The sequence below is a fragment of the Equus caballus genome, chromosome 1, assembly GCF_041296265.1.
Source record: "Equus caballus isolate H_3958 breed thoroughbred chromosome 1, TB-T2T, whole genome shotgun sequence".
Lineage (NCBI taxonomy): Eukaryota > Metazoa > Chordata > Mammalia > Perissodactyla > Equidae > Equus > Equus caballus.
The window spans coordinates 125,465,980-125,489,870 of record NC_091684.1 but is presented as its reverse complement, the minus strand read 5'-3'; the positions used below and the strand labels follow the sequence as shown (position 1 = coordinate 125,489,870).

Below are 23,891 nucleotides of genomic sequence, written 5' to 3'. Positions count from 1 at the left end.
AGAATTTGGTCACTCGTGATTATAAACATGTCTACAGAAATTTTTGATTATATTCTTATGAATTAAACTGATTTATTCACAGACCAGCTTACTAAGCAATATTAGTTACTGAGTTTTTGATGGACATTCTGAACAATAATGTCATGAAACACTAACATTTTAGAAGACATCCTGAGTTGATTGTTCCTGAACAAACCGTTAAACCACAACAACTTGTCTGAATTCTAGAGATGCTCTGGATTAGGAGATCACGGCAAAAACACTTCTGAGAGCCCTTTAATTCAGGTAGCCAGTAGAGTTGTAGCAGGAGACAGCCATCTCAGCTTGATGGAGAATGATCCCTTCACCACCCTGCCATCACCTTCATGGATTCTGAGCCCACATTGGCACCTCTTAAAGTTTCTTGTTGTGGGTTTATATATATAATTGTGTGATGTTTGAAGCTGTGTGTTTGGTTTCTTTTAAAGAAAACTAAGTAACTTATAAATAATTAATATTATTGGTGCTGTGTTAGGAGTTGCCAAGACCACTCTTAAATGTGATGATTCACTGGTAGGGCTCCATAGGACTCAGAAGAGCTGGTATAGTCATGGTAATGCTTTATTACTGTGAAAGGATACAGATTAAAATTAGCAAAAGGAAAGGCGCATAGAGGGAATTTCAAAGGAAACCAGGCCTGGGCTTCTAGTGTCCCCTCCCAGTGGAGTTGCACAGGTTGCTTAGTTCTTTGAGGAGTGATGTGTGACGTGTCATCAGCCAGGGATGCTCACTCGAGCCTTGGTGACTAGGGTTGTTATTAGGGGTCAGTCACATATATGTGCAGGCCTGCATGACTGCCTTCAGTTACTCAAGACTCTAGCCCTCGGAGCAGAAACAGGGATCACCATAAGTCATATTGTCAGCATAAACTATGTGGTCATGCTGGTCACTCCATCTGGCCCTTTAATAAAAAGTTTGGCAACTCCTGGGCTTGCCCTTCTTGAGTGCTTCTCACCATTGTAGCGCTCACTGTCTTTCTGTCTGTGACATGGAGGGCAAAGTGTTATTACTAGATGTCATGTGAGAACAATTATGATAGTTTTTACTTTTTTAGTTTGAGCATTTAATTGATGATCACGTTTCTTTGAATAAAATATTAATGTTACTACCCTCATGCAGACTTAAATATTTCTTAATTTTAAATTATATTTAAGTAAATGATTTTTATAATGAATGATGTTTTTAAACATAGTTCCTAAGAAGCCAGAATCTACTGACGATGAAGAAAAAATTGGAAACGAAGAGAGTGATTTAGAAGAAGCTTGCATTTTGCCTCATAGTCCTATAAATGTGGACAAAAGACCAATTACAATTAAATCGCCCAAGGTGAAGTATTTTCTGTGATTCTGAGACTGGCTGAATAGAAACACAGCAAGTAGCAAAGGAATCTATAAGTATTATCTCTTTGACCTTGAGCATCTGTAGGATAGAGAGTGGGTTATTAAAAGTATGAATAACTGTGCCCCCATGATGCTTAATGCACTTGACTTATGATACTGTGATCAGATCCATAGCTGGAGAAGTGTTTCCTTTTATTTTTAGTAGTACATTATATCATTATTCATTTACCATTCATTAATTCATTCATTGAATGTATCCTTCGCTCCACAAACTGTCCTGGTCCCTGAGGCTGTTAATATAGATGATAATTTAGCTTTGTATGCCAAGTTAGCCGGTTCCAAAGTACATAAGATTAGAGATTATGAAATCATTTATAAGCCTTTTTATGACATAGTTATTTTTACCACAAATTAGTTATTAAATTTAAAATATTTTACCAATTTAAACCTATTGGCATTTATTTATATTCGAGTAACTGTTTGAGAGCACATGTTAATATCAATAGTGTAAACTAATGGTGAAAATGGTTTTCCTTTGTCAGGATAAATGGCAGCCACTGTTGAGTACAGTTACAGGTGTTCACAAATACAAATGGTTGAAGCAGAATGTTCAGGGTCTTTATCCACAGTCTGCACTCCTCAGTACAATTGCTGAATTTGCCCTTAAAGAAGAGCCAGTGGATGTGGAAAAAATGAGAAAATGCCTACTAAAACAGGTAAAATTTGCTAAGAACATTCTTCTCTTCTTTGGGTAATACACCCAACACTTAACCGTATGCATTGATATTTTGCAGTTGGAAAGAGCAGAGGTTCGCCTGGAAGGGATAGATACAATTTTAAAACTGGCAACCAAAAATTTCTTACTTCCATCTGTGCAGTATGCTATGTTCTGTGGATGGCAAAGACTTATTCCTGAGGGAATTGATATAGGGTAAAACTTTATAACATTTTTTTCTTAATTAAGGGAAGTTGTGGCAACAAAGCATTGTTCTATTTAAGTTAAAAGACTGGCAGCATTTTAAGTAAAATTCTTTATCTTTGTTTGAAAGGGAACCCCTTACAGATTGTTTAAAGGATGTTGATTTGATCCCACCTTTTAATCGGATGCTGCTGGAAGTAACTTTTGGCAAGCTGTATGCTTGGGCTGTTCAGAATATTCGAAATGTTTTGATAGATGCAAATGACAAATTTAAAGATCTTGGTGAGTTAAAAAGAAATCTCATGGTTAAAAGGCTGTATTAAAATTGCTGTTGAAGTCATGTCAGTGATCACATCAGCATTATTTCATAGTTTGGCTCTTAATTATATGTTGCAGAAACTTGGAAATGCTGATTTTTGTTTTTGGGAAGACTTTAATAACTTTGTGCATTAGAATGATAATCTAAGCTGCTTTAAGCTTTCTGAAATTCTAAAGAAAACTTTCAAAATTTGACAGAAGACGAAATCTTGTAGTATAAAGCTACTATAAAGCTTTTACATTTTAACATTTTCATGTATATTACTTACACCATATACCCTAAAATGTATATCGTCTCTTAATACTTAATTTCTTGGATAGTTTGAACATCTACAGAGAAGTGCTAGGATTGGTTTTGTGGAAGTGGAGTGAAGTATATGTGTTATATTTGAAATGAAATGAGTAAGCCACCTGGGATGTTTAGAGGGGTGATGTGATAAGTTTTGTAGACAAATGGAGATAGTTGTACGTGGAATGACTGGTAGGATTATTGCAAAGCAATATGGAGCTGCCAGATGTCCACACTATGGAAATCAACTGAAAAACGGATGGAATTTTTAAAAAATTGTTAATGCTTTCTGCATCATACATATTCTTGTATCCATACACAAGAAATTATGTGCCAATGCTTTTTAGGTATCCAACCCGTCCCCCTACAAACTATTACCAATGAGAATCCTTCAGGACCAAGCCTGGGGACAACCCCACAAGCTCGCTTTCTCCTGGTGATGCTCAGCATGCTCACCCTGCAGCACGGCGCAAACAACCTGAATCTCCTGCTGAACTCTGGCACGCTTGCCCTTACACAGACAGCACTTCGGCTGATTGGTAGGTCGGCGCTGCCTTAAGTCCTCTGTGAAAATGTCAGGATTTTGCCTTGATATATCTCTCTGTAAAAAACTTGTTTCTTTAAACTGTGGTAAGATACAAATAACATAAAATTTCCCATTTAACCACTTTAAGTTTATAATTCAGTGGCATTAAATATATCCATGTGCAGGCGTCACCACTATCTAGTTTCATAACTTTTTTGTCACCCCAAGTGCAAACCTTTGCCCATTTACCAGTGACTGCTTGTTTCCCACTGCCGTACCTGTTGGCAGCAACAAATCTGCTTTCTTTCTCTGTGGATTTGCCTATTCTAAATATTTCATATAAATGAAATCATACAATTTTTAACCTTTTGCATTTGGCTTAGTTCATTTAGCGTGTATCATCAGTACATCATTCCTTTTTATGGCTAAAGAATATTTCATTGTATGAATATACTACATCTTAATTTATACATTCATCCATTGATGGACATTTGGCTTGTTTCTGCCTTTTGGCCATTATGATTAGTGCTGCTAGGAACATTTGTGTACAAGTTGTTGTTTGAACACCTGTTTCCAGTTCATTTGTTATATACTTAGGAGTGGAATTGTAGGGTCACATGGTAATTGTTTGTTAAACTTGCTGAGGAGCCACCAAACTTTTCTGTAGCACTGTACCATTTTACATTCCCAGTAGCAGTGGACAATGGTTTCAGTTTTTCCACATCCTCTCCAACACTATTTATTTTGGATTCAGGTTACCCTAGTTGGTGTGAAATGGTATCTCACTGTGGGTTGATTTACATTTCACTAATGACAAATGAAATTGAGCCTCTTTAAGCATGCTTATTAGCCATTTGTGTATTTTTCTTGGAGAAATGTCTCTTCAAATCCTTTGTCCATTTTTAAATTCGGTTGTTTGTCTTTGTGTTGTTGATTTGTAGGAATCCTTTACATATTCTGGATAGTAGACCGTTATCAAGTTACAGGATTTGAAGATATTTTCTCCCACTCTGTGGGTTGCATTTTACTTTACACAAGTTTTAAATTTTGATGAAATCCAGTTTATCTATTTTTATTTTGTTGTATTTTTGACATCATTTCCAAGAAATCATTGCCAAATCCACGGTTATGAGGATTACCCACTATATTTTCTTCTTTAAGTTTTATAGTTTTAGTCCTTATATTTAAGTCTTTGGTCCATTTTTAGGTAATTTTAAAATATGTGTGAGGTAAGGGTTCACTTCATTTCTTTTGGTTATCCGGTTGTCCCAAAACTGTTTGTTGAAAAGATTCTTCTTTTCCCAAGGCCTTGGCACCCTTGTCAAAAATCATTTAACTATAGGTATTTGGGTTTATTTCTAGACCCTCAGTTCTCGTCTGTTGATCTGTATGTCTATCATTATACCAATATTGTTTTGAACGCTGTAGCTTTTTAAGTTTTGAAATTGACAAGTGAGTCCTCTAACTTTATTTTCCTTTCTCAAGATTATTTTGGCTATTTTTAGTCCCTTGCATTTCCATGTGAATTTCAGGGCTAACTTTTCCATGTCTACAAAAAATGCCATTGGGATTTTCTAGGGGTTATAATGAAGCTGTAGATCATGTTGGGGAGTACTACCATTTAACAGTATTAAGTTCTTCATTCTGTGAACATGGGATGGCTTTGTATTTATTTAGGACTTATTTTGTTGAGCAGTATTTTAAAGTTTTATTGTTATTAGGGTAATGCTGGCCTCATCCAATAAGCTAGGAAGTGTTGCCTCCTGTTATATTTTTGGAAGAGTTAGAGAATTGGCGTTAATTCTTTGAATGTTTGGTAGAATTTACCAGTTAAGCCATCTGGTCCTGGGTTTTTCTTTATTGGGAGATTTTTGATTATTGATTCAATCTCTTTACTTGTTGTAAGTCTATTCACATTTATTATTTCTTCTTGAGTCAGTTCAGTTAATTTATGTGTTTCTAAGAGTTTATCCATTTCATCTAAGCTAACTAATTTGTTGGCATACAGTTGTTCATAATATTCTTATAATCCTTTTTATTTCTGTAGAATCAGTAGTAATGTCCCCACTTTTATTTCTGGTACATATGTGACCCTTTACCCCTTTTGCCCTCCCCTCACCTCCTTCCACTCTGGTAACCACTAATCTGTTCTTGTTATCCATGCGTTTATCTTACACGTATAAGCGAAATCATATGGTGTTTGTCTTTCTCTCTCTGGCTTACTTTGCTTAACATCTACCCTTAAGGTCCATCCATGTTGGTACAAATGGGATGATTTTGTCTTTTTATATGGCTGAGTAGTATTCCATTGTGTACATATACGACATCTTCTTTATCCATTCATCAGTTGATGGGTACTTGGGTTGCTTCCATGTCTTGGCTATTGTGAATAATGCTGCAATGAATATGGGGTGCATAAATTTCTTTGTATTGTTGATTTCAAGTTCTTTGGATAAATACTCAGTAGTGGGATAGCTGGATAATATGGTAGTTCTATTTTTAACTTTTTGAGAAATCTTCATACTATTTTCCATAGTGGCTGCACCAATTTGCATTGCCACCAGCAGTGTATGAGGGCTCCCTTTTCTCCACATCCTCTCCAACATTTGTTGTTTTTTTGTTTTGTTAATTTTAGCCATTCTGGAGGGTGTGAGATAATATCTCATTGTAATTTCCCTGATGATTAGTGATGTTGAAGATCTTTTCATGTGCCTGTTGGGCATCTGTATATCTTCTTTGGAAAATTTCTGTTCATATTTTCTGCCCATTTTTTCGTCAGATTGTTTTTTTGTTGTTGTTGAGTTGTATGAGTTCTTTATATATTTTAGAGGTTAACTGCTTGTCAGATATGTGATTTGCAGACATTTTCTCCCAGTTGGTGGGTTGTCTTTCTGTTTTGTTCGTGGTTTCCTTTGCCTTTCAGAAGCTCTTTAGTCTGGTGGAGTCCCATTTGCTTATTTTTTCTTTTGTTTCCCTTGCCTGGGCAGATAAGGTATTTGAAAAGATCCTTCTAAGACTGATGTTAAAGAGTCCACTGCCTGTATTTTCTTCTGGAATCTTATGGCTTCATATCTTACCTTCAAGTGTTTAATCCATTTTGAGTTAATTTTTGTGTAAGGAGAAAGATAATGGTCTACTTTGATTCTTTTGCATGTGGCTGTCCAGTTTTCCCAACACCATTTATTGAAGAGATTTTCCTTTCTCCCTTATATGTTCTTAGTTCCTTTGTTGAAGATTGGCTGTCCTTAGGTGTGTGGTTTTATTTCTGGACTTTCATTTCTGTTCTATTGATCTGTGTGCCTGTTTTTGTACCAGTACCATGCTATTTTGATCACTATAGTTTTGTAGTATGTTTTGAAGTCAGTGATTGTGATGCCTCCAGCTTTGTTCTTTTTTCTCAGTATTGCTTTAGCTGTTCAGCGTCTTTTGTTGCCCCATGTAAATTTTAGGATTCTTTGTTCCATTTCCATGAAGAATGTCCTTGGGATTCTGATTGGGATTGTATTGAATCTTTAGATTGTTTAGGTAATATGGACATTTTAACTATGTTTATTCTTCCAATCCATGTGCATGGAATATCTTTCCATTTCTTTATGTTGTCATCAATTTCTTTCAATAACGTCTTGTAGTTTTCATTGTATAGGTCTTTCAACTCCTTGGTTAAATTTATTCCTAGATATTTTATTATTTTTGGTGCAATTGTAAATGGGATTGTATTCTTGAGTTCTCTTTCTTGTGAGCATAGAAATGCCACTGCTTTTTCTAAGTTGATTTTGGACCCTGCAACTTTGCTGTAGTTGTTGATATTTCTAGTAGTTTTCCAAATAGTTCTTTAGGGTTTTCTATATATAAAATTGTATGGTCTGCAAACAGAGTTTCACTTTCACAAGGAGGAGAGTTTCCTCCTTGCCAATTTGGATACCTTTTATTTCTTTTTCTTGCCTCATTTCTGGCCAAAACCTTCAGTACTATGTTGAGTAAGAGTTGTGAGAGGGGGCACCCTTGTCTTTTTCCTCTTCTCAGAAGGATGTCTTTCAGTTTTTCCCAATGAACTATGATGTTAACTGTGTGTTTGTCAAATATGGCCTTTATTATGTTGAGGTACTTTACTTCTATACCCATTTTATTGAGAGTTTTTATTATAAATGGATGTTGGATCTTGTAAACACTTTCTCTGCATCAACTGAAATGATCATGTGCTTTTTATTCCTCATTTTGTTAATGTGGTGTATCATGTTGATTGATTTGCAGTTGAACCATCCCTGTGTTCCTGGTGTAAATCCCACTTGACCATGGTATATGATCTTTCTAATGTATTGTTGTATTTGGTTTGCCAATATTTTGTTGAGCATTTTTGCATCTATGTTCATCAGTGACGTTGGCTTGTAATTTTTCTTCTTTGTGTTGTCCTTGTCTGGTTTTGGTATCAGGTTGATGTTGGTCTCAGAATAAGTTAGGAAGCATCCCATCTTTTTTCAACTTTTCACAATAGTTTGAGAAGGATAAGTATTACCTTTTCTTTGAATGTTTGGTAGAATTCTCCAGAGAAGCCATCTTGTCCTGGACTTTTGTCTTTTGGGAGTTTTTGGTTGTTGTTTCAATCTCTGTACTTCTGGTCGGTCTATTCAGATTCTCTATTTCTTACTGATTTAGTTTTGTGAGGATGTATGATTCTAAGAATTTATCCATTTCTTCTAGGTTATCCAATTTTTAGCATGTAGTTTTTCGTACTATTCTCTTATAACCCTTTATATTTCTTGGTGTCCATTGTAATTTCTCATCTTTCATTTTAAATTTTATTTAGTTGAGCCTTCTCTGTTTTTTTCTTAGTGAGTCTGGCTAAGGGTTTGTTAATTTTATGTATCTTCTCAGAGAACCAGCTCTTGTTTTGTTGATCTTTTTAGTCTCTATTTCATTTTTGTCTGCTCTCAGTTTTTTTTTCCTCCTTCTGCTGAGTTTGGGCTTTTTTTGTTGTTCTTTTTCTCATTTTGTTACGTATAGTTTAAGATTATTTCAGATTTTTCTTGTTTGTTGAGGTGGGCCTGTATTGCTATAAATTTCCCTTTCAGCACCGCTTTTGCTGCATTGCATCGGCGTTAGTATGTTGTGTTTTCATTTCCATTTATTTCCAGGTATTTTTTGATTTCTCTTTTGATTTCTTCATTGATCTAATGGTTGTTCAGTAGCATGTTGTTTAGTCTTCATGTATTTGTGACTTTCCCAGCTTTTTTCTTGTAGTTGCTTTCTAGTTTTGTAGCATTGTGGTTGGAGAAGATGCTTGATATAATTTCAGTCTTCTTAAATTTATTGAGGGTGCCTTGTTTCCCAACATATGGTCTATCTTTGAGAGTATTCCGTATGTTCTTGAGAAGAATGTGTATTCTTCTGTTTTTGATGGAATGTTCTCTGTATGTCTATTAAGTCCATGTGGTGTAATATTTCATTTAAGGCCACTATTTCCTTGTTGACTTTCTGTCTCTATGATCTATCCATTGAAGTAAGTGGGGTGTTGAGGTCCCCTGCCATTATTGTTTTGCTGTCAGTTTTTTCCTTCTGTCTGTTAATAGTTGCTTTGTATACTTTGGTGCTCCTGTGTTAGGCGCATATGTATTCGTAAGTGTTATGGCCTCTTGATGGAAAGTCCCTTCTATCATTATTATACTGCCCCTCTTTGTCTCTCATTGTCTTTTTTATCTTGAATTCTGCTTTGTTTGATATAAGTGTGGAAATACCACTTTGTTTACCATTGACTTGCAGTATTGTCTTCCATCCCTTCACTCTGAGCCTATGTTTGTCTTTAGAGCTAATATGTGTTTCCTAGAGGCACCATATTGTTTGGTCTTGCTTTTTAACCCATCTAGCCACTCTGAGCGTTTTGGTTGGCGAATTCAATCCATTTACATTTAGAGTGATTATTGATATTCGAGTACTTAATGCTGCCACTTTATCTCTTGTTTTCCCATTGCTCTATAGTTCTATTGTTTCTTTTTCCTTGTATTGCTGACTACCATTTCAGTTTGTTGGCTTTCTGTGATGGTTTTCTCAGTTTTCTCTTCATTTATGATTTGTGGCTCTCCTCTTTTTGTTTAGTAGTTACCGTGAGGTTTGTATAAAAGATCTCACAGATGAGGTAGTCCATTTTCTGATGACCTCTTATCTCCATTAGCCTAAGCAGGTTCTGTTCTTTCCTCTTTACCTTGTGAGTTATTGTTGTCACAAATCCTCCTTCTTCTTCTTCTTTTTTTTTTTTTTTGCTGTGAAAGATTATCCCTGAGCCTACGTATGTTGCCGTTCTTCCTCTTTCTTTGCTTGAGGAAGATTAGCCCTGAACTAACATCTCTGCCAATCTTCCTCTATTTGGTATGTGGGGCTCCACCAGAGCATGACTGATGGGTGCTGTAGGTCTGCTCCTAGGATCGGAAACTGTGAACCCAGATCACTGAAGTGGAGCACGCCAAACTTAACCATGAGGCTGGCCCCGGAAAGTATTCTTTTTTGTGTTAGCAGTTTGTGACTACATTGACACGTTTATAGTTATTTTAGATGCTTTCCTTTGTTTATCTTTTATGTTATAATTGTTTGCTAACCTTTCTGATAGAGAACTGCAATTTTCTGATCTTATCTGTCTATCTCCTTGCTCATAACTTTGTAAACCTTTGCCTTTTTGTTTCAGGTAGGAGGGCTCCCTTGATCATTTCTTGTAAGGCAGGTCTACAGGCAATAACCTCCCTCAGCTTTTGTTTCTCTGGAAAAGCGTTTATTTCTCCATCACATCTGAAGGATAATTTCATTGCATAGAGCAAACTTGGCTGAATGTTTTTGTCTTTCAGTATTTTGAAGATACCATTCCATTCTCTTCTAGCCTTTAAGATTTCTGCTGAGAAATCTGCTGAAAGCCTGATAGGGATTCCTTTGTAGTTTATTTTCTTCTGCCTTGCTCCCCTTAGTATTTGTTCTCTTTCATTGACTTTTGATAGTTTTAATATTATGTGCTCTGGAAAAGGTCTTTTTGCTTTGTTGTAGTTGGGGGTTCTATTGGATTCATGTATTTGTAAGTCCAGTCTCTTACCCAGGTTGGGAAGTTCTCACCTATTATTCTATTGAATAAGCTCTCTGCTCCTTTTTCCCCTCTCTTCGCCCTCTGGAGTTTACCTGTAATCCTTTTGTTGCTTTTCCTAATTGAGTCAGATATTTCTCGAAAAATTTCTTCATTTTTAAAAAAAAATCTTAGTTCTCTTTCCTACTCCACCTGAAACATTCCTATATTTCTCGCTTCTTCTTTTTCTTCGTGTTTTTTGAGGAAGATTAACCCTGAGCTAACTGCCGCCAATCCTCCTCTTTTTGCTGAGGAAGACCGGCCCTGAGCGAACATCCATGTCCATCTTCCTCTACTTTATACGTGGGATGCCTACCATAGCCTGGCTCTTGCCAAGTGGTTCCATGTTCGCACCCAGGATCCGAACTGACCCTGGGCCATCGAGACGCAGAACATGTGAACTTAACCGCTGTGCCACCAGGCTGGCCCCTATTTTTCTCTTCTAATTCACTAATTCTGTCCTCTATAAAGTCTGCACTTTTTTTTATGGTTTTATGTATTCTTCATGTCCAGAACTTCTGTGAAGTTTTTTTTAAGAGCTTCAATCTCTTTGGTGAAGTATTCTGTAGTTCTTCGTGGTGTTTGATGAATTGATCCTCTGCTGGGGTATTTGTGGTAGCATCAGGTTGCAGATTCCTCCTGCCACTGCTGGGGTGGGGTGGGAGCTGTTTTTTCTGATCCGCCTCATCTGCTGGTAGTTCTGCCAGTCCGTTGCTCTGCTTTTATGCAGGCAGCCCCTCAGTGGGTTGTGCTTGCACAGATGCTGCCTCTGTGCTCAGCAGGCGGGTTGTGGCTGGCTGGTGTGCTCTTTGGGTGGGTTGCGCTCATGTGAGTGGTGCCGTTGTGCTCAGCAGGCAGGTCTGGCTGAGATGCTGTGCTAGGTGTGAGGGTCATTTTCCTTGTGGCCCATGCTGTGCTTGCGTGTAGGTCCAGCTGAGCTGCCCTGCTTGGTGGGTGGGATGCCTTTGTGTGACCTGGGCTGCCACAACTCAGTGGGGAGTGTTCTGTGGGGATGGGGTTGTCTTGATAGGTTGGTGCTCCTGTGAGCCAGAGTACCCCTCCAAAAGTGTTCGCATGTGGGCCAGGCTACCCCCACCTCTACTCACTGTATCACTGGCCGCTGTGTAAGGATTTGTGAGCTGAATGGCTGCCTCCAGGGAGAGGGATGGGTCCACTCATCTAGTTCCACTGCTTCCTGGAGATCTAGTCCACCCACCTACAGATGTATAGCTGCGTGGATCTCACAGGCTTTCTCTTGTGTTGTGTAGAGAATTCTCTGTTGGTTAATATGTCCATTTAGTTGTAACTTAGAAGGGAGAGACAAAGGGAACAACTTCATTCCACCATGATACTGACATCACCTTCTTTCTGCTAACTTTGGATTTACTTTGTTCTGACTTTTCTGGTTTCTCCAGGTGTAGAGTTAAGTTATTGATTTGAGTTCTTTATTTTTTTTAAGGTATGCTTTTATAGTCATGCCTCACTTGACAGTGAGGATATGTTCTGAGAAATGTGTTGTTAGACGAGTTTGTCACTGTGTGAACATCACAGGGTGTACTTACACACACCTAGATGTTGTAACCTACTACATACCTAGTCTATATAGTACTAATATTATGGGACCACTATTGTATATATGATCTCTCCTTGACCAAAATGTTATGTAGCACATTACTGTATCCATATGAATTTCCCTCTTAGGATTGCTTTTGCTACATCCCAAAAATTTTGGTATGTTGTTTTTTTGTTCTCATTCCTCTCAAAGTATTTTTAAATTTCTCTTGTAGTTTTTTTCTTTTCACTAGTTCTTTAATTGTATGTTGTTTGATTTCCACATACTTGTGAATATTCCAGTTTTCTTTCTGTTACTAATTTCTAGTTTCATTCCATTGTGGTCAGAGAAGATAGTTTGTATGATTTTAGTCTATTTCAACTTATTGAGACTTGTTTGTGGTCTAACATAACGTCTGTTTTGGAGAATGTTTCATATGCCCTTGAGAAGATAGTGTATTCTGTTCTTATCGAGTGGAGTATTTTGTACATGTCTGTTAGATCTGATTGTTTTATAAGATTGTTCTTTGCCTGAAAGTCCAAGGTATTGCAGGGCCAGTGTTCCAAGTCCAGGAGAAAAAGCAAGGCTTCCCTAAGCTCTTTAATCTTGTCAGTCTTTGTGCTTACATTACGAGTTCAAAAATATGCATCAGGCTGGAAAACAGCCTCTATGAGTCAGAAATCTGATTTCTTAATATTTCATTAGCAAGTAAAAATTGCTCTTAAAAACCTCATAAGTGTATTCCCACTATTTTTATGTTGTCTCTTTTTTTTCTAGAGGATCCAATAGTTTAGAGTTATAGCACAAATCATTAATTTTGGGGGCTTTATCTGTTAACAGTACTGAGCAGTTTAAATTCCAACCTGCCTGCTGGCTGCAAAAAGCAAAGCAGTTGTGTCTCAGGAATACGTATCTATATTTGCCACTTTCCCTCATTGGTATGATTTCTCTCTGATAGAAGAAATTATAAGCATGTAATATTTTATATTAATCTTCGGTGTATATCCAGTATGTTAGCCACAAAATACAAAGCTTCTTAAAAAAAGATCTATTTTTCTTCTTATTGCAAATGTATTCACACCCTTAGCAGTAAATTTGGCATTCAGGGTTAACATCATAGCTGCCAGGAGAGATCCTAGCTGGAACGAAACGCTACCCTCCTTAGGCCTCACAGAGGCACCACTAGGCTGAAGAAAAGACTATATCCCCCTCACTTTATCTAAAACTTTTCTCCAGCCCTAGGAATTGAATATCCTTTTATTCCTCTTCCTCTTGGAGGAGAGAGGTGCACAAACTCTTTACACTTTTGACCCACCCAGGGGATTGTTTGGGCACTTTTTTCTCCCCCTTGGAGGAGAGAACAACGACGAGGAATTACCAGGGCTGTGCTTGCCCCCCACTTAGCCAGCAAGGCCAAAAGCAGCCAGGGGATCCAGTTAGCTGAGTCCTGGGTTTGGATCTACTATTTTTCAAATCTGTGGTAAATTTTACTTCTCACAGCTGACAGCTCAGCTTCTGTTTTAAACTATGAATGATTCCATAGACACTAGGGACCAAATATTCATCATGCCCCGTGCCTTCATTACTTCTTTTATCAAACAATGCTTTTGTTTGCTGTTTTGCAGTGAGTCAGGGTTGTTCTAGAGAATCTCAGTGCTGCCATCCCTGTGTCAGGGTCTCCAAGACCCACCCCCAAGTTTGAGGATTTGCTAGGAGGCCTCACAAGACTCAAGATATAGTCATACTCAGGGGCTAAGATTTATTACAGTGAAAGAATAGAAAGCAAAATCAACGAAGAGAAAAGCCATGTGAGTGAAGTCTGGGAGAAACCAGACACAAGTCCTCTCCCAGTGGACTCCCACGGGATGCACCTAATTCCTTCAGCAACAGTTGTGACCTCACATGTGCAGTGTTGTCTACCAGGGAGGTTCATTAGAGACTTGGTGCCCAGGGTTTTCACGGGGGCAGATCACGTTAGGCACCTCTGCCTAGCACATACTCAAGTTCCAGATCCCAGAAGGAAGGAGGTTTCAGCAAAGACCACATTGTCTGTGCAGACAGTTGAGGCACAGCGAGGCCTTTTGTCAGTTAGGGAATCATGGGAGCCTCCCAAAATCCAGGGTTCCAGAGGCCAGGCGAGGGCCAACCTTGCAAGTAGGACTTTCCAAGGACAGCAGTCTCAGGCCTGCTCTGTTGGCTCTTTTCTGCACAGTATCATAGTTTAAGTTTGTTAATTTCAATTCTGGTAAAAATATGTGATGAGTATCTTTCTAACTTAATCATTTTGCTTTTTGGAGGGGAGCATAATTTCTAGAAGTAGAATAAATATCTCTTCCAAGCATTTTTATATCTTTTATGTCTTCTGATACATATTTATATATTTTGTCCTCCCTTACTATTTTTAAATCTTAATTCTCATCAGTAAATGTTTCATGGTATTTATCATATTGATAAAGAATACACTATGTATTCTTTAAAATTATCTTCATCAGTACTTATTAATTCTTTTTAAAAAGTATTAAGATTAGCAAATTCTAACTTCTTGTTGGCTCAGCTGATGTTTTTGATGCTCTGATAGGCCCCAGTTGTGATAATGTTGAAGAAGATATGAATGCTTCTGCCCGAGGAGCTTCTGCTACGGTTTTGGAAGAGACAAGAAAGGAAACAGCTCCCGTGCAGCTCCCGGTTTCAGGGCCAGAACTGGCTGCCATGATGAAGGTTGGAACCAGGGTCATGAGAGGCGTGGATTGGAAATGGGGCGATCAGGTACTCAGAGATTTGGTTTAAACTCGTTAGTCACCTTCTATACATCCTGACTTGCATGGGTAGAAAGTGAAATAAATAACTACCTTAGCTCAGGACTGTGCAGTTGACACATACCATAGTTGTTGATTCCTGAGCAGGTGAATAGAGTTGAAACAAGTAGAGAGTGACAGTGACTTGCCATAGAGGCACCTAGGACAGGTTTAAGTCTGTGAGGAATGGCAGCTGTTTTCAGAGAACTCCTGGTATGGACTCAATTTGGGATGCAGCCCAGAACAAGAACAAGAGTGAGCAGGAGAGAGTGAACCTCATCTGAACAATAGTGTCATGAAAGCTTTGTAGCAGGAAGTCCCAGATGCTGCCTCTGCCACCTGGTGGCCATGAACCCAATAAGTGCTCCAATCCAGCAGTTTCAGGCATGCTGGTTGGGTGGTGGCCACCTTTTTGTTTCTTCTTGTAGCACATTGCTCCTGAGTCTCTTGTCAGGTCTCCCCAGGTAGAGGTCGTGGGGCTGTCTCTGCATTATTACCATAGTCACTCACTAAGGACAGTGTTCACCTTTCTACAGTGGGGTAGCATTCTTGTCGTATCTAGGTTTTCTCAACCTCACTTTTTAAGCATTGCCTCATCAGAATCATTTTAGAAATCAAAGTGTCAAGGAAGAGGTAGCAGCATCTTAAAAAACAGCTGTCACTTGTAGAAACGAGACATAGAGGTTTCATTTTAGAATCCAGAGGGAAAACTGAAGAGTAAGAGGGAACTAGGAGACACTGGTACTTGTTTCAGATTTCCAAAGCCCCATGAGGGATTGAGGGGGCCAAGGACCAGGCTGGAAAGCCCTATCTCTGCATTGGATTTGAGAGGATGCTAATTGAGATGATACTTTTCCTACTTCCCCTTTGGTAAAGGAGCATGAGCAAGTTATTTCCTAGCATTCTATTTAAGGTGATGATGTGAGCTGTGCTTGTTGCAGGTGGGTTTGGGGCAGTTTGCAGATGTGAAGTCTGTACACAGTGATGCAGCTGCCCTTACAGGCAATGTCTGTGTGACAGGAGAGGCATGCACCGTTTAAGTGATCTTTGTTTTGGCTCCCCCAGGATGGCCCTCCTCCTGGCCTCGGCCGTGTGATTGGTGAACTGGGAGAGGACGGGTGGATCAGGGTCCAGTGGGACACAGGCAGCACCAACTCCTACAGGATGGGGAAAGAGGGGAAGTATGACCTCAAGTTGGCAGAGCTGCCAGCCTCCACACAGCCCTCAGCAGAGGACTCGGACACAGAGGATGACTCGGGTAGGTGCTTTGGGGGGCTGCTTAGTCTGGAATAGCCCAGCAAGCTGTATCCAAATCCTGACTGGCCAACCTTTGCATCTGGGAGTGAGAACAGTGTGTCAGGACTCACCTGCAGATAGTGTTCTATAGCTTTGGGCTTGTCCTTGAAGGTTCAGTTTAAATAAGCCCCAGGGGATTCTGATGCAGGAGTGCAGCGTGGCCCTGGGAACCGGCAACCTAGCTGGACTTAACTTTCTTGCTCCCTTGGAGACAGTGCAGTAGGGTGAGGCAGTGCAGGGCTTGCTGAGTCTTCACCTCTAGTGGACCCTCTGGGTTGGTTCTGAGCCTGTTTCTGAGGTAGCAACCTAGTGCCTGGTGGAGTAGGCATAGGTTAGCAATGCTCCACACCAGTCAGACTATGGGCCATGTCTTCCTCCTTCTTTTACCTTCTCAGGCCCTTCACTCAGAATGCTGCACGTTATGGGGAGTTAGTCAGCACTTTATTGGCTTAAGGAAAGCATAGGTGAGAATTTGGAGTGGACTCAGAAAGTTAAATCCTAGCTGAGGAACTCCAAGGTTGTGGGAGGAGGGCTTCATGACTTTCTTTCTTTCTTTTTTTTTTTTTTTTTTCGCTGAGGAAGAGTCTCCCTGAGCTAACATCTGTTACTATTCTTCTTCTTTTTGCTTGAGGAAGATTCACCCTGAGCTAACAGCTGTGCCAGTCTTCTTCCTTTTTGTATGTGGGTCACTACTACAGCGTGGCCACTGACAAGTGGTGTAGGTCCACGGCCAGGAACCAAACCTAGGCCACTGAAGTGGAGTGCACCAAACTTTACCACTAGGCCACAGGGCTGGCAGCTACATGACATTTTTTTACATGTATCCAAAAGACGTTGGGATGCATGAATGAAACTTCCTATTGCTGGTCTTGGTAAAACCATCCAGGAGGTCAGTACTGCCTTGTGGGGCTCAGTGCTGGCCTTATGTGCAGTGTGGTCAGGCTTCTGAAATCACTTTTATGGTTAGGAGAGGAAATCTGAGAGGCTGAGCTCAGTAGAGAACGAGTAATGTGGAGAATGGGAAAGGCTGTGCTGCATGCATGTCACTTGTGGGGGCTGAGGCCCCTCAGGTGTAAACAGATGATGCCTGCCTTGTGGGGCTGTAAGGAGGAAGGTATGTGAAGCCATGTAGCCCTGCCTAGAAGGTCCCTGCTGGTTCTGTTATCACTTCATGTGGCGGCACCGTGTCTGGGCCAGGTGCCCCTCTTCCTCCTAGCTCTCTGCCTGAGGGCTTCACTCAGAGAAGTTGGGGCCTGAGTGGGGCTGGCCACATGACAGAAAGGTGGCCTGGCTGCCGCCTGCCTCCTGGTCTGGAAGCTATGGCCTGGGCACGTGAGCCTCTCTTCTCCCTCCACAGTGGCTGGCACTTCATCTTCATCCAGGGTATAGCCAGCTTGGCAGCAACCAGCTTTTGACTTTTGAAAAGTTATCTTTCTAAAGGAGTGAAATAGTTTTAGTGCTCCTGAGCTGTATTCTGAGATTGTTTAAAACAAATTAATTGTAATTTAAAAGGCTTTTCTTTGAGGAAGGTGGGAACAGAGATGATTAGGATGAGTGTTCTATGCATCTTGAATTCCATCTTTTCTTGTGAAGAGCTGCTTCTCTTTCCACAGTAAAAAAGAAGAAAGTGATATTAAATCTCTTAAATTACATAATAGTGACATCTTCCAATTCTGTTTGGGAATATGGTTTTTTCTTTTGATTCTTTTTTTCAGAAGCTGAACAAACTGAAAGGAACATTCACCCCACTGCAATGATGCTTAACAGCACTGTTAATTTACTGCAAACTCTTTGTCTCTCTGCCGGAGTTCATGCTGAAATCATGCAGAATGAAGCCACCAAAACTCTGTGTGGACTGCTGCGAATGTTAGTGGAAAGTGGAACGACGGACAAGACATGTATGCAATGAATGGTTGTAGGCCCACAGAGTCAATATTGGGGCTGTAATTTGTCGTGTGTGTGCTTGTCAGCAAGTGTGTGCATGTGGCTGAGTGTGGGTGTATGTGTTAGTGTCCTAGGGCTGCCATGACAAATTACCATAAACTTGTTAGCTGTAGTAGTTCATTTGAGTTGCTGCATCAAAGTACCACAAAATGGGTGGCCTAAATAACAGAAATTTATTTCCTCACAGTTCTGGAGGGTGGAAGTTCCGGATCAAGGTATCAGCGGGGCTGGTTCCTTTTGAAGGCTGTGAGGGAAGGATCTGTTCCAAACCTCTCCCCTAACTTCTCGTGGTTTGCTGACAATCTTCGGCATTCCTTGGCTTGTAGATCTTTACCCTAATCTTCACATGGCATTCTCTGTGTGTGTGTGTCTGTCTATCTCCAAATTTCTCTTTTTTATAAAGCCACCAGTTAGTTGGATTAGGGACCCACCTTAATCTAGTTTAACCTCATCTAAACTGATTATGTCTATCATGACCCCATTTCCAAATAAGATCGCATTTTCAGGTATTAGGGGTTAAAATTTCAATATCTGAATTTTGGGGGGGAGCAATTCAACCCATAACAGTGTTTAAAACAGCAACTTTATCCTCTCCGAGTTCTGGAGACCAGAAGTCCAAAATCAAGGTGTCAGCAGGGCCGTAGTCTCTTTAAAGGCTCTAGGAGAGGATGCTTCCAGGCCTCTTCTAGCTTCTGGTGGCTCCAGGCTTCCTTGGCTTCTGGCTACATCACTCCAGTCTCTGCTTTATTCTTACATACCCACCTCCCCTGTGTTTCTGTGTATCCTTTTCTGCATCTTATAAGGACTTTCATTGGATTTAGGGTTCACCCTAATCTAGTATAATGTCATCTCAGTTCTTATCTTAATTACATCTGCAGAGTTTATTTCCAAATAAGGTCATGTTCTGAGGTTCTAGGTGAACATGAATTTGTGGGGGGGGGATTCAATTCAACCCATTTAAGTGTTTGAGTTTATGTGAATATGAGTGTGTGTAAGTGTGGGGAAAATGAGGAAATAGAGGGAGCGAGTGTGGGTGTACATGTGAGAGTGCTTGTGATTGTGTGAGAGAGTGAGTTTGAGTGTCACTGTGAATGATTGTGAGAAACTGCATGTGAGTATGTGAGAGTTTGTGAGAATGAGACAATGTGAGTGAGAATGGGTGTGTTTGTGAAGTGAAGAAGTGAGTGTGAATATGTGTAACTGGGCATGTTTGAGTGTTTATGAGTGTGAGTGATTGTGTGAGTGTGTTAGTGACTGTAAGAATGAGTGTGTGTGATTGTGGTAGGGTTATGTGTGAGAGTATGCAGGTCAGTATTTATGTGTTTGTGAGGGCGTCTGGGTGAGTGTGACTGAGTGGGAGAGTGAAGAGGTCGCTATTAGCCTGGAGAGCAGGAGGCTGGGCCCTGGGAGATGGGGAAGGTAAACTAATAGGGGTCTGAGCAGGTCACGTGGTGTGACCCCTCCTCAGGGCCTCTGCCACAAGAAAGTGGAAGCCCCAGGCTGCCCACAGGTGCAGACTTGGAAGCCAGGAGGAGCAGACAGGGTCATGGTTGTATCAAACAGGATAAACCTCATAAAAGCCTCTTAGTCTCATTCTGTTAATATAGACTACTTAAACTTGTATTGGAAATTTATGGTGCCGATTAAATGTAAACAAGATCATGGGGAATATTTGAAACACATGAGATTTAAAAATATAGATGTACTCTCACAAATAACTGCCATTTGAATTATGAATCATTTTCCTACTGCCTAGAAACAGTAAGTAGATGAAACTCCTTCACTAGTTTGAGGAAGTACAACATGTACTGTAAAGGTTTTAAAAATATTGTACATGTTCATTGAGCTAACTTGATACTCCTGCTCCTCTCACTTTGAATGCATGAAATTATTTGTAAAGTAGCTTATTATTGAGAATTACATGGTAGGTAAATTAAAAGTAAAGATTATACTGAGTGTTTCTAGAAATTCGACACCAAGCCAGTTTGCTTTGCTCTGGCAGCTTCCCCAAACAAGCTGGTGTGTCGGGAGCAGCACCGGAGCTGGTGCACGCTGGGCTTTGTGCGGAGCATCGCACTCACACCGCACATGTGTGCTGCCCTCAGCTCCCCTCAGTGGATCACCCTGCTGATGAAGGTTGTGGAAGGACACGCGCCTTTTACTGCTGCCTCACTGCAGCGACAGGTAATTGTTGTACCAGGCTAATTCTCACTGTGTGTAACTTTAGGGAATGTTAGACCTCTTAAGGGGTGGCATCAAATTACCAGAGCTCTTGTCATCATAATTAGCTGCCTACATTCAGTCATGAATACGGAAAAAAACTAGCTCCAACACAAAGTAGATTTCCTAGAGGCAAGGATATGAGATTCTTGATTATTTTAGATTGATTAAGTTGCTGAACTTTGACTTGCTTTTCTATTAAGTGGTAACTCCTACTAACTGCTCTCATCTGCTTCATAGGAGTTGTAGTGTAATTGTCTTGAGAAGAATTAAACTAAAAGGAGTTATTTTTTAATTAAATGGATACCTGTATCTGTAATGTAGTTTATTTTTTTAATCCCTGATAATCCATAGTATTAATCAAGTTGGGTGTAACTATCTGCCTGTAAAATAATATCAGAATTTTCATATGATTAATTGCATTAGAGGAACAAAAGATAAAGAGAAAATGAAAATCTGTTCTTCCAATGTATAATATAATGATTTTCTTTAATGCTTGCTGTTTTAAATTGCCTCTTATCAGATCTTAGCTGTACATTTACTGCAAGCAGTACTTCCATCATGGGACAAGACAGAAAGGGCAAGGGACATGAAGTGCCTTGTGGAAAAGCTCTTTGGTTTCCTGGGCTGCTTGCTCACCACCTGTTCTTCAGATATCCCGTTCCTCAGAGGTGAGCATCTCTCCTTATTTGTGTCCTGGTTAAGTGAGCAGGGCTCCATGTAGCTCCTCTCTTGGGTGTTCTCTTTCAGAATCTACTTTGAGGAGGCGGAGGGCTCGCCCTCAGGCCTCTCTGACTGCCACCCACAGCAGCACTCTGGCAGAAGAGGTGGTGGCGCTGCTCCGCACGCTGCACTCCTTGGGTCAGTGGAACGGACTCATAAACAAGTACATTAACTCTCAGCTCCATTCTGTCACCCACAGCTGTGCAGGAAAGCCATCGGAGGGGGTAGGTGCTTCATTTTCAAATCTGCTGGTTTTTCTCTGTAGAATGTTGATTTAACTTTTATCTTTTTAAATACTATATATTTAGCTCAAAGATGTATTTTAAAATATTTTTACTGAAAATATTGAAGAAACTAATGTAAAAATGAATTTGGCTTAATTATAAATGTGTAAGAAACAGACAGCTCCCTGGATCTCTTCTTCAAGCTTTCTGTCTGTCTGCATCAGGCCCTGTTAGAGGACTACCTTCCCGACTCTGAGAACCCTGAGGTGGGGGGCCTCATGGCAGTCTTGGCTGTGATCGGGGGCATCGACGGTCGCCTGCGACTTGGGGGACAAGTGATGCATGATGAGTTTGGAGAAGGCACTGTGACGCGCATCACCCCGAAGGGCAAAATCACCGTGCAGTTCTCAGACATGCGGATGTGTCGCATTTGTCCATTGAATCAGCTGAAACCAGTAGGTGAACTTGTGCTCAGTTACTAGGTAATAAGGGTTTTATACTAGAACTAGATCCTAGCATCCATGCTGGGGAGAACTTGATTCTTGTAGTCTATGTCTGCCATCCAGGAAACCATCCAACCTCAGGAAAGCCTCCTGTCCTACTTGCCATGTTTGCTTTGTGCTCCTCTGATCAATAGGGCCTGTCTCACAGAGTTATACAGTGTCATAGATCATACGTCTTATTTTAGTGTCAGAAGATTGAAAGGGCATTAACAACTTAGAAGGTACTGTGTAACTATAAGTTAGTTTTAATTGTTTTAAAATATGAATTTATGAAGTTTATTTTTTTGTTTGCTTTTTATTTATTTTTTTGGTAAGGAAGATTGGCCTTAAGCTAACATTTGTTGACAATCTTCCTTTTGCTTGAGGGAGATTGTCCCTGAGCTAACATCTGTGCCAGTCTTCCTCTATTTTGTATGTGGGATGCTGCCACAGCATGGCTGATGAGTGGTATGTAGGTCCACGCCTGTGATCCAAACCTGCGAACCCTGGGCTGCTGAAGCGGAGCATGCTAACTTAACCACTATGCCACCAGGCCAGCCCCATGTGAAGTTTATTTTTTATTGAACAACTCAACTTTTAAAAAACCCTAAAAATGGTTTCTTTAAGAAAGTGACTTTTCTTCATGTAGAAATGTTTATTAATTGTTGTTGAGTGACATGACTTATATAGTAGCTACCGTCATCTTAAATCTATGATTTAGGGATGCATAGGGAACGTGAGTGATTTATATGACTTTGATGTAGCCTAAGTGCAATTTGAGTATATCTTTCTATACAATACTGGTTTTGATTACTATAGGAATATATACGCATTTTAGAAAATTTGAAATGTATAGAAAATGCCTAAAAAACAAAATAACCACCATCCTGTTGTAATTATTGTTGTGAAGTTTGTAAAAGGTAAAAGTTGATAAAGAAACCTTGGTAAAGTTAGGTTATATTTACTACACATGTAAGTCTCTATCTTGCCTTTAATGTCATCTTTTAAAGTTGTTATTTTCAGATATAAAAAGACTTAGCGATATGTGCAGTATTTCAAAATGAAGACTCATGGTTATGATAACTTTCAGAACATTTCGTGTGTTCATTTCATGGACATGCTTTGAAGGTTTCTGTGTTCTCTCTCCAGCTTCCTGCTGTGGCGTTCAGCGTCACCAACCTACCATTCACAGAGCCCATGCTCTCTGTCTGGGCTCAGTTGGTGAACCTCGCTGGAAGCAAATTGGAAAAGCACAAAGTAAAGAAATCACCTAAACAGGGTTTTGCAGGTCAGACCATGGTGCTTGATGAAACAGCTACAATCTTAACTGGTGTTGTTTGGACAATGTTTATTGTTTGTTGGAGCAAGTTCCTGTCATTGCTGAAGTCTTTGGGTTCAGATGGGTTTATCATTTGTTGAGTTACAGTGTGTATGGTGGAACCTTGGGCATGGTGATCAAAGTGTGTGATACAAAGACAGACGCCACGTTGGGGGCAGCAGCTGGAGAACCCTTGGCCTGCCCTCGCTTCCCTGTGCCAGCATTGATTCTGAGCAAGCATTCTGAAGAGAGTCTGTTCTGTCTCCCTCCTCATCAGCTCTCCCGCCAGGGCCCTCTGGTCCAGGTGCCTTCAGAAGCTTTGCTCATGGTCTCGTCACTGCTAGATCCAGCAGTGCCTGCGTGTTTGGACTTGCCTTGCTTTGTACCTGTGGATGGTGGGCTAAGACCAAGGCCATCCATGCTCGAACTCTGCCTTCCTTTGGTCTGGAATACTGCTCTCTTGATCTTCCTTACATTGTCCCTTTCATGTTCTTTGAGAGTTCTTCCCCCTGACTATTCTTTGCACATTGGAAATCCTTTTGGTTTCATCTGTAACTTCTGGCTTATTCTGCCTACCTTCTTGAGTTTTCTTGCTCATTTCTCCCCATTCCTGCCTGTGATTGCTGTTGCAGCATTTATGATGGTGACCACTTTTAACTCTGAATCTCCAATTCACATCTCTGGCTGGAGGTGCGTGTGCATGTAAACCACAGCATGTCCAGAATTCACTTAACCTTGTTCCCTAGCCAACATTTCCCATCATAGTGAATAAACCTGTCTCCCACGTAATCAGGCTCAATGCCAGAGAGG

The 23,891-nt window shown here is 40.2% G+C and overlaps 1 protein-coding gene across 6 annotated transcripts in view; it reads left to right on the top strand.

Moving 5' to 3' along the window:
- HERC2 (HECT and RLD domain containing E3 ubiquitin protein ligase 2) overlaps positions 1 to 23,891 on the top strand; it is a 256,159-nt gene that overhangs the window by 121,016 nt on the left and 111,252 nt on the right. For all 6 annotated transcript variants that reach the window (XM_070231475.1, XM_023652120.2, XM_023652115.2 and 3 more), the window contains exons 31-43: positions 1,232 to 1,365; positions 1,922 to 2,095; positions 2,174 to 2,310; positions 2,429 to 2,580; positions 3,253 to 3,444; positions 14,658 to 14,845; positions 15,940 to 16,132; positions 17,886 to 18,068; positions 20,117 to 20,298; positions 20,858 to 21,005; positions 21,085 to 21,281; positions 21,506 to 21,736; positions 22,913 to 23,051. In XM_070231475.1, coding sequence (XP_070087576.1) covers positions 1,232 to 1,365; positions 1,922 to 2,095; positions 2,174 to 2,310; positions 2,429 to 2,580; positions 3,253 to 3,444; positions 14,658 to 14,845; positions 15,940 to 16,132; positions 17,886 to 18,068; positions 20,117 to 20,298; positions 20,858 to 21,005; positions 21,085 to 21,281; positions 21,506 to 21,736; positions 22,913 to 23,051 — 2,250 coding nt within the window. The remainder of the gene's footprint in view (positions 1 to 1,231; positions 1,366 to 1,921; positions 2,096 to 2,173; positions 2,311 to 2,428; positions 2,581 to 3,252; positions 3,445 to 14,657; positions 14,846 to 15,939; positions 16,133 to 17,885; positions 18,069 to 20,116; positions 20,299 to 20,857; positions 21,006 to 21,084; positions 21,282 to 21,505; positions 21,737 to 22,912; positions 23,052 to 23,891) is intronic.